Consider the following 10,650-nt stretch of genomic DNA (forward strand, 5'->3'; position numbering starts at 1 on the left):
GGGCCTGTCCTGCCACCCAGCTCCACCTGGCATTCATCCCAGCCCCAGGGCCTGCAGCTGCAGCCCATCAGGAACTGGGGAGAGGGAATGGCCATCAGCCCCATCAGGGACAACTGGGGCTGCCAGGGCAGCAGAGGCACCCCCACTCCTGAGAGCAGCTTCCTGAAAGCTGAAGGGAGAGGCCTGGGGTATAGAGAGGGGAAAGGGGAGTATGCAGAGGACAAGAGAACAAATGGAGAGCTCTGGGTACAACAAAAGTAGAAAAAGGCAATGACAGAGCAAACAGAGTGACTCTGGGGGCACCACCAAGAAGCACCCAGAAAACTCTGGGACAGGAGAGAAAGCTAAACAGAGAACTTTGCAGTGTGCTGCAAAACAACCACAGGGCCCAACAAAAGGCACACAGAGCCCTTGGGGGCAACCCAAAATGTGAATTGAGGGCTCCGGAGGGCATCAGAGGGCAAATGCAGGGCTCTGGGGCAAAGCAAAATACAAATAAAGGGGCTTAGGGCACACCAGAGGGGCCATAAGGCATGTCACAGGGCTCAGTGCAGCTGACAGGATGGTGCCTGCAGGCTCCCCCCACCCCCATGGAAACTCTATCTCCCCACTCCAGGCATACAGGCCCTGGCACCAGACCCACAAGGGACACTGGGGAGTGCTGAAAGCAAATCCAGAAGCAGTCTGGTGACCTCACACAGCCCTGCAGGGGCCCTGGGTGCCCCCACAATGATGGGAAACACCCCCAAGAGCCCAGGCAATGCAAGGGAAATTCCCCACAGCTCTGTCAACAGCACTGGGTTCCCTGGGAAGCGCAGGCACTCCAAAGTACAAGGGACTCGGGGACCAGCTCCCAGCCCCGGACACAATGTGTAATCTCCTCCCCTGGGCATCATCTTCAGGCAAACCAACAGCAGGAACCACAGAGATGAGTGCAAAGAATAAAGCAACTGTTTATTGTTTTACTGCGCAGAAACAATAGCTGGAAGCAAGTCTGCCATGGAGCTCAGTGTCAGCATGCTTCCCCTTACCTGTGATGCCTGAAGAGTCATCACTACACCAGCGTCCATCCATCCATCAGGGAAGGGTCATCTCCTGCTGCTGCCCTTGATGTGGCAGGTGTCCGAGTAGCTGACAGCCTACTCCTCTGCTTTTTCCTTCAGGGATAGGATTCATCTCAGAGATGAGAGGAAAATGCCTGATCTTGCCTGTCTGCACTTCTGCCCTACCCCAGGCTAGAGCCCTGCAAGACACTTCCACAGCTCTCAGCTCACCCGTCACATTGCTAGTCTCCGTGTGATGGGCCTGCGCCATATCAAATCCAGAGCGCAGGTCGGTGTGCAGAGCTGAACGCTGGGTACAGGGGAAGGTTACAAAGCCCAGAGAAGGGTTTGCAGCCTGCTGCTTAGGCTTCAGGGCTTACAGTTTATCTAAGGATTTAGCCCTTTTCCTTTATCAGTAAGTCATAAGCCCTGAACACTAACTGCAGGTCTTGGAACCCTAATAGTTGCCGAGACTTTAAAATTTATGGCTAAGGTTGGATTTTAAATTCTGCGCCCTGATCACTAAACGAGCAAACTGTAAACCCTGACTGATAAAGACTGAGCCCCACAAAAGAAAGGAATAAACTGTAACTCCGGAGTGAGAGACCCTCAACAACAAACTAAACAATAAACCTTAAGTGAAAAATTCCAAACCCTCAGCTTTAAGCAACAAACACCAAAGCACCCATATGCATGAAAACAGTAAAGAGAAGGCAAGGAGTTTTGCCCACAGCTTAAGAAGTTTTCCCTTCCTCTAGAAGCACAGCAGAACGGGAAGACATGCACCAGAATCACGTTACAGCTGCTGTTTAGAGGCTTGGTTTTAGCCACCATTCAAATGTGAGCATGTGCAAGAATCACTCCACAGGACTGCACTAGGCTGCACTTGCACTGAACCTACCTGAAGCACTGCAAGCACTAATTCATCTCCGGGTCAGACAATTAATATTTTTGGTCCTCTCAGCTCCATGGGCAAACATCCACAGCCAGTGACACCAGTGACCACCTAGGGAACAATCACCTCGCACCTCCCAGCACTGCTCACATATGATGCAGCCCAGGACTTAGCTGTGTCCACGCTGCAAGTCAGAGCTCACTCTCCATGGCCAGCCGCGCATCTCCACAGAGCTCCCAGCTGTGACAAGGCTCCTTCGACTGCCCGACTGGGCTTCGGCACCTGCAAAGAGGCCAGAGCAGTTAGTTAGAGGCCGGGCAACTGCACAGCCCTCCTAGAACTACTCCCTAGTCCAAGGCCCGTAATTGTTCCCACAGTTATGACTGACCCTCCGTGCTGCTTCAGTCACCCTCTCTGGCTCCATTTCATCACAAAGATGTCACAGCAGCTCTCACGGACAGGCAGGCTCGCTCAGGCACCCGGTCGCCTCCAGCCTTTGCTAGATGGTCCTCCGCAGGGAAACTCTGCCTCTGATGGACACTCTCAGAAAGCACCGTCCAGCCAAGGCAGGATAAAAAGTAAGGCCTCCAAAACCTCCAAACCCTGGAGAGATGGAGCTGATGGGAAACTGACTTGTGCTACCAGTACTGTAGATTATGGCTTTGCTGTGTACTACGGTGCTGTTGCTCATACACATGTAACCCCATTTCTCTGCTATAGCAAAGTTACTGTTGTAGCTGGCTCCTGAAAGAAACAGTAACTTGCGAAAACGAAAATCCCAGGTAAGGCAGTTGCATACTTAAGACATGAGTTGTGAAGGACCTTTACTCTCAAAGTACAAACAATACTGGAACCTCTGGACTTCAAAGAAGGAAGGTCTAGAAGGTTTAGGGCCCAACACTAATAATGCTAGAAACAGAAATTGTTTGGAGGGACCAGAACAGCAAAGAGAAAGGAGTTCCAAGGAAAGAAACAAGCCAGAAGCTACGTAAATGATTGCATTCATCAGGAAGCGATGGCAGGGGTGGGGTGGGTGTGCGTGTTGACAGCACAGCATATCCCCTCAGGAAGCACTAAATCAACAACATGGGTTGAGCTGTAGACATAGGGAAGACACCACTTTGCATAAAGGCAGACCTGACAGAAAAGTGGGCTCAATGCCAGCATCGCAATCACAACTCAAGCTGCACCACGTGACAGCCCTGGCTGCGCGCAGGCAGACAAGAGGCAGTAACTGCAGACCGCGCTGACGAGTAGGACAGACAGCAGCAGCAGCTCCAGACCGCCCTACCGCGAGCGCCTGTCCTAACGCCCAAGGTCTCGGAGCCTCTGCTGCTCTCTGCCTCCGTGACACCTTCCCCAGGAGCCTCTTCGCTGCCTGCCGCGTACCCCACGGCATCTCTAGCCCGCTAGTGCTCCCCTGCTGCACAGCCACAGCCCCGCGCCTCCGCGGGCAGAGTCCCCGCGGAGGTGTCTGACGTGACCCGAACCAGACCGACCGACGGCACCCTCCGGGCGCTGCCGATCACCATCTCTGCCGAGCGCCGACCACCTCTCGCCACCTGCCGCACCAGACAAAACGCAAAGGAACGACAGACCTCCACCTGGACGCGGGGACGGGGGGAGAACAAAAGAAAAGAGGGGCAGAGAGCTTGGCAGATGGATGGAGGGAGAAAGAAAGAGAGGGACAGAGAGCCAGCCCCAGGGTCTGGGCACTGGACAAAGGAAGAGAAAGAGAGGGACAGAGGGCCACACAGATGGAGGGAGGGCTGCACAGAGGACCGGGGAGCAGAAGAGAGAAAAATGGGGAAGGCGAGACGGCCAGAGGAACAGCGAGGGAGCAACAGAGAAGGGGGGAGAACCGGAGAGAGGAACGGGGACGGGAAGAGAGGGACAGGGAGCCAGTAGGAGCGATGGGAAGAGGACGAGAACGACGAAGAGCTGGCCAGAAAGGTGGAGAGAGAAAAAGAGGGAGGGCAATTCAGACAGAGAGATGGGACAAAACAGGGGAAAAGAGGGATAGGGAGGCAAATAGATGGATGAGGAGCTGAGCAGAGGGATGGAAATAGAGAGAGATGGCTGGAGGGGTGGACAGAGGGCTGGGAAGGCAAAGAGAAGTACAGGCAGAAAGGCAGACGAGAGCAGCAGACGGATGGGGAGCCGCACGGAAGGACAGCGGGCAGGTACTGGGATAGGAAGAGGAAGAGGACGATGAAGAGCTGGATAGAGCGATAGAGAGCCAGTTAGATGGACGCAGATATTGTCACAGAGATGGAAAGAGTACAAGAGGGATGGGGGAGCTGGGCAGAGGAACGAGTAGCTAAACAAAGGGATGGGGCACTGGACAGAGCCACGGGGAAAGAAAGAGAAGGATGGAGCGCTGGACAGAGGGGCAGGGAGCGGAACCGGATGGATCCCGACAGCCTGGCTCGCCATGCTCCGACTCCACCCCACCGGCTGAGCCCGCAGCGCTCTCTGCGCACCGCTGTGCCCAAAGTCCGCTCGTGGGCCTGCTCACCCGTTTCCCTACAGCTCCGGGGTGTCTGTGGGAGCGAGGGTGCACACACGGGCCCAGGCCGGGGAGGAACCTCGCGTTCAGTCACAGCATTTTACCATTCCTCGTGCATTAGCCCCTCTCAGATGCTCAACGCCAAACACCCTCAGCCCGTAACAACTTCAGTACCCGCGGCACCTAGTTTTTCCACGCTCTCAAATCTTCCTTGCTCTTTCCCGTCTTGTTTGAAAACCCTCCCAGACCCCTACTGTCCGTGGGGTGGCTGTTCCAGGGTCTCTCGGGCTGTTCCAGGGTCCTCGGACAGCAACGGTGCCCTCCCAGCACCGCCACTCCTCCCAGCAGCTGCCTAACTGGCCCCAATCCTGAGCAAAGCTACGACCCCCAGGAGCCCGCAGCACCCCTCCTACTCTTCCCGCCCTCCCCATTTCCAAGAGGGACAGCCCCAGCCCCCGGGGACAACCCTGCCTGGTCACGCTGCTGTCCGAAAAGCGGATTCGTTGCCCGCTGTGCACTAAGCCAATAATGACACGCTCAGGAGAGACATTTGCTTATTTATTTCAGAGTTGTGCAAGCCTGGCTGCTCAGTGTTTCCCCACAAATCAAGCGCAACTCCCCCCCGCCCCGGCTTTCCAAGTAGCATACCTACCTAACGCCATCTTCCACGAAACCTTATTTTTATTCCGCTTCAGCGTTATTGTTACTGTTCGCAAACCCTCGTATGCATGCGCTTAACCGACAACTCTCTCGGTCTTTAACTACGTGGAGAAACGACAGCCCTCGATTTGCCTGTCTCCCTTTCAAACCTATTACCTTTTTGAGACTGCTCCTAGCTTCCTCTTACTCTTGCATGCTGGCCTCACAGGCGACGACCAAAATGAACCACCGGATCCCCAGGTCTTGCTGCTTCTCTTCGAGATGTCCCCCTTCGGTGGGCTACCCTGCCAAACAGACCAAAAAGACTGCCGAGGCCGCGAGGGTACCAGATTTTCAGACCGCTTCTCCGAGGCTTTCGGGGTGACTGACGTCACCGCTTCGCTTCACGTTGCTCACAGCTACCTCCGTCTATTACTTAGGGCTAAACCTGTTTCTGTTTGCAGAGGGGCTTGTTGCTTGTTTAAACTTGACATATAGTCCATAACCTGCTCTGCATGCTCCCTAGTCCCTTCTGCTTTTGCAACACTTGTGGTAATTCAAGGCGGTAATTAAGAGTCCCCATTGTCCCATAGGCTGGAGCGAGACATTGCTGCTGCTCTGAGGAGGTGCCTAAAAGCCACGCTGTTTTCGCTAGCATCACTGGGGCTTCCCAGAGCCCATCGGTGTTCTCTTTGGCTCTTCCCGAGCCTTTTAGGTTTTTTAGGCTATTCCTTAGCCCTCCATTTTAGGGCAATGTTCTCCTTAAGCACTGCGCACAGCACGATTATCCCAGATCAGCCACATCGTGCACACACAGAGGCTTCTGAGAGGCGGCTCAGAAGAAAAGAGAGAAAAGTCTCTTTGTCATCCGCACATTCACCCGTCAACACTCTTCACCAGGAAGTGCTGTAACTTCCTGTTTCTCTAAAGCGGGACTGAGTCGAGGCGGAGACGCACATCGCACCCCATCTTTGTTAGAACGCCTCACTGCTGCGGGCACTGGGTCTGGCAGCAGTTTGAGGAATGTTTGGGGCCTTGCACAGAGTGCAGGGGAAGGTCTGGAGTCAGTGACAACATTGCGGCAGGGCTCGGAGGCGTTTTGGGGCCTGTGGGGGTGTTGGGGCAGGACTTGTGGGTGGTTTAATGGCTCTGGGGGGGCTGGTTGCAGGAAGGGTGGGACTCTGCAGGGCCCTCAGGGCAGGGGTGCCATCCCAGATGCGTAGTGAGCACATAGGGGTGCCCTACGTGGCTCTCAGCTCGGCGGGAGCAGCCACCGGTCTCCCACCCCACCAGACAGGGGAGCGGGGCGGGGGGGGGGGGCAGAGGAGGTGGAGGGTACTATGAGCTCGCAGAGAACGCCAGAGGAGGCAGCAGGGAACTCCCCAAGGACCCCGCGTCCCAGACGACAGGAGGCATCAGGCTGCCGTGCCGCTGCTAGAGACATCCAGACCCCCGCGCAGACACCCCACACACACTCCTCCAGGCTGCGTCCGCAGGGGCGAGCGCACGCCCCGGCCCGCGCTGGGGAGGAACCGGGGCCCTACAGGCGACACACGCAAAAGGGAGAGTCAGAGCCGCGCTCCGGCAGACCCGGCGCCGCGCAGACCCGGCGCGGCGCGGCGCGGCCCCCAGCCCGACTCCCCCCCCCCGCCCCGCCGCCTCCACGCAGCGACGGCCCCGGCTGGCAGGACACAGCCCGACACCCGCGGCCACCCGAAGGCACACGCTCGCCTCACCTCGCCTCACCGCGGCCCCCACATGCTCGACTCCAGGCCGCCTCTGCCCTCGCCCGCCGCCGTCCAGCCAAAACACCCGCCCTGCTCGCCGCCATCTTGCCCGCCGCCGCACCGCGCCTGCGCCGGCCGCCCAGGGCTCGCGCCGCCGCACCGCGCCTGCGCGGCCCAGGACGGCGAGCGAGGGGCGGGGGGAGCGCGAGGGGCGGGGGGAGCGGAGCGCGAGGGGCGGGGGGAGCGCGAGGGGCGGGGGGAGCGCGAGGGGCGGGGGGAGCGCGAGGGGCGGGGGGGCGCAGCGCGAGGGGCGGGGGGGCGCAGCGCGAGGGGCGGGGGGAGCGCGAGGGGCGGGGGGAGCGCAGCGCGAGGGGCGGGGGGAGCGCAGCGCGAGGGGCGGGGGGAGCGCAGCGCGAGGCAGGCCAGACCCGCCATGGCCCCACCCTCGCGTGGTCGCAGCGCCGCGCTGCAGCCGGCCGGCTCCCGCGCGCCAACCGCAGCCCGCCGCGCCACCCCGGCGCTCAGGCCGAGCAGCGAGCGCCCCGAGGCTGCTCTGCCCGCGCCCGAGAGAGCGGCGGGCATCAGCGAGCAGGCGCTGGGGCTGCCCCGGGGAGAGAGCGCCGCGGAGCAGCTCCGAGACGGCACTGCCCGTCCCCGCGCCCCCAGGAAGCACCGAGAAGGAAAAGCCCTCTCGGGAAAAGCGCTCCCGGTCCGTGAGCACCGGGCAGGGGGCACGAGCGCGGCCCCTTCGCTTACCCGTCCCCGAGAGAGCGCAGAGTAGCGGCCAACGCGGCGACCGGCAGCGCGCACGTGTGCGCCGGCTGCCCGCAACGGTCTCCGTACGCAGCGGTGGCCGCCGGCGGCTGCAGTGCTGCCTTGTCGACACGCGAGGGCAGCCGTGAGCGCGCCCCCCTCCCGCGTGCAGTGCCGCCTTTCAGACACGCGAGGGCAGCAAGGAGCAGGGCGCAGCGCTTTCCTGCCCCCCTTGCAAAATACTCGCTAGGCAAAAACGGCTTGGGCTCCTCCCGAACACTTACCTGGCTTCATTACTACAGCTATTAGGAACCGAAGTGCATAGCCTTCTAGAAAAGGGAACGACCGTCTTTTCAAAACTTCCCGCGACTCCCCAGAATTGTCACTGCCTTGCATCAGCAGCCAGCTTCTTCCAACCCAGCCGCAAGAAACATTTTGCCTTCCCGCCAGAACTTTCTGCTCCCCGGGGGGTCCAAAGGAAACCCGTCACTCACTACTGGCTGTCAAAACGTACCGGAAGCCCTCAAATACAGGACAAGACGCCTTCTCTAAGGAAGCTGACTACTAGGTCTGCTTCACGGCAGCTTCTCCCCAGTATCAGGGCCCACTCAATAAACAAAATAGGACGAGAAATGTCTTAATCTGCTCCAAGTGCTTTCGTATAAGAGAACAACATCAAAACGAGGTATTATTGCATTTAGCCTCCACTACACGTGCTACCCCAGCGCCACGGACTTGCTTTAAAGCATCAGTGACGTACGCGGTCTGGCAGTAATTAATATTCACAGAATGAATACGCACTCGATCGAGTACGGGTGTTCATAAAAAGCTTTGCCAGTGCGTCGCTAGGTAACAAACCTAGACAAGCAGCTATTTGCCCTGATCCTTCGGCTTACATTTCTTCTGCCGGATGTAGTCAAACGTACCTGCATGCAGTGGCCTTGCGAGGCAGTGACACGGTGTCCGTGGGGTGGCTGTTCCAGGGTCTCTCGGGCTGTTCCAGGGTCCTCGGACAGCAACGGTGCTGGTCGACTTTCCCTTGCGCTGCACAGCAGGACAGCTCCGCACCGTGCCCTCCCAGCACCGCCACTCCTCCCAGCAGCTGCCTAACCGGCCCCAATCCTGAGCAAAGCTACGACCCCCAGGAGCCCGCAGCACCCCTCCTACTCTTCCCGCCCTCCCCATTTCCAAGAGGGACAGCCCCAGCCCCCGGGGACAACCCTGCCTGGTCACGCTGCTGTCCGAAAAGCGGATTCGTTGCCCGCTGTGCACTAAGCCAATAATGACACGCTCAGGAGAGACATTTGCTTATTTATTTCAGAGTTGTGCAAGCCTGGCTGCTCGGTGTTTCCCCACAAATCAAGCGCAACTTCCCCTTCCCCCGCCCCGGCTTTCCAAGTAGCATTTATACAAGTTGCAAGGTTTGCAACTTTCCCTCTTACACCGGTTGGTTAGTGATTTACATACAATTCTAATATTGCTTACACACCATTTTAAAACTACGCGTGCTCAGGGGAGGGGTCTTCACCCGGGCACAGGTCTTTCTGACCTATGGGCGTGATTTTCTTGTATTATAATGAGGACAGTTCAGTTCGGGGATACCTCGAATTCCTTTGCTAAATTGGCACCGTCTACATAGAAAACAAAACATTTTGATTTACTATTTCTTTAAGGCTTTAGCACTTCTAGCATGGCCTTGATTAAAGAATTATTTCCTCCCAGGAAATGGGGGGGGGGGGGGGGGATGTTCTCCTCATCTGCCTAGTTTAAACAGCAGGAACACTCTTTCTGAGCTTCCAAGGTTGTCTTGCAACACCATCGGAGATGGAAAACACTTCCTGCCCTGTACCGGGGAAAAACAGGGGCATTCCACTGTCCCCCGTGACCTGTGGGGACTCAGGCGTGAGTGACACATGTCCAGTAAGGAACAGACCCAGCGGGCACTACAGCTCCTGGCCTGCCACGCGGCCGCCTGCTGGGAACCCCGCTGGCAGGGACCTGCCGCCGCCGCCCCCCCCCGCGGGGCCACCTCGAGAGGCGCAGCATGGTCACCCAGTAGCCCCGCCTGAGAAGACTACACCTCCCAGCATACCGTGCACGCGAAAAGGGCGGCCCGGAAGCCCAGTGCCGGAAGACTACTGCTCCCGGCATGCCATGCCAAGCAACATGGCCGCCCGGAAGCCCAGTGCCGGAAGACTACCGCTCCCAGCATGCCGCGCTCAGAAAAAAAAACATGCCCGACCGGAAGCCCAGTGCCGGAAGACTACTGCTCCCGGCATGCCGCGCCGAAAGCTACGGCTCCCCGCATTCCCGCACCCCAACGCCCGCCCCCCACCCGCAGCGCTGGGGCACCTTTGACCCTCGGCACATTCCGTTCCTTTCCGTCCCGCCCCCCTTCCCCTTCCCCCCTGTCCCCCCGGAAACGGCCGCAGAGCCCCGAGCGCGGCCCCGCCAGCCCCACCACCGGCCCGGGGCTCCCCCGACACCCCCGCGACCGGCCCCGCCTCAGCTCCGACACTGCCCCCGCCCCTCCACGACCCTCCTCCCCCCGCTCCCCGACACGCTCCCGAGCTGACACAGGAGACCCCCCCCCCCCGCGCTCCTCCGACCGCGCAGTAAACCGCACCACAGCCCCGGCGCACCCCCTTCCTCCCCCCGCCTCCGTGGCCCCGGGACGCTCCCAGCCGCCGGGACCCCCGGCACATGCGGGACCTGCAGCCTGCAGCGCGCCTCCCCCGGCCCCGCTCACCTCCTCCGCGGGGCGGCCGCCGGGCTGGTCCCGAAGGGCCGTGCTCCGTGGCAGCTCCGCTGCCCAGCTCCTGCCCCAGCGCCAGCTCCCCCCAACTGCGGCCCCAGCCCCCAAATGTGGGCCTGCCCTTGCCATCAGCCCCACCTGGGGCCTGTCCTGCCACCCAGCTCCCCCTGGCATTCATCCCAGCCCCAGGGCCCGCAGCTGTGGGCCTGCAGGAACTGGGCAGGGGGCCTGGCCATCAGCCCCTTCAGGGACAGCTGGGGCTGCCAGGGCAGCAGAGGCACCCCCACTCTCCTGACAGCAGCTTGCTGAGAGCTGAAGGGAGAGCCCTG

At 59.6% G+C, this 10,650-nt stretch overlaps 1 protein-coding gene across 2 annotated transcripts; it reads right to left on the minus strand.

Annotated features, from left to right (window-relative positions):
• Positions 1-933: 933 nt before the first annotated feature.
• Positions 934-4,867, minus strand: LOC135330292 (uncharacterized). 2 transcript variants are annotated; one of them, XM_064522962.1, is made up of 2 exons: positions 2,327-4,867; positions 934-2,220 (listed from the first exon to the last, which is right to left on the minus strand). In XM_064522962.1, exon 1 carries the CDS (start codon positions 4,372-4,374, stop codon positions 3,340-3,342), a length of 1,035 nt encoding a protein of 344 aa, XP_064379032.1. In that variant the 5' UTR covers positions 4,375-4,867; the 3' UTR covers positions 934-2,220; positions 2,327-3,339. The 2 variants fall into 2 exon arrangements, with proteins under 2 accessions (XP_064379032.1, XP_064379034.1); XM_064522964.1 differs by having other exon boundaries at positions 934-1,157; positions 1,945-4,867.
• Positions 4,868-10,650: the final 5,783 nt, after the last annotated feature.

The sequence above is a fragment of the Dromaius novaehollandiae genome, chromosome 19 (genome assembly GCF_036370855.1).
Source record: "Dromaius novaehollandiae isolate bDroNov1 chromosome 19, bDroNov1.hap1, whole genome shotgun sequence".
In the NCBI taxonomy this organism is placed as follows: domain Eukaryota; kingdom Metazoa; phylum Chordata; class Aves; order Casuariiformes; family Dromaiidae; genus Dromaius; species Dromaius novaehollandiae.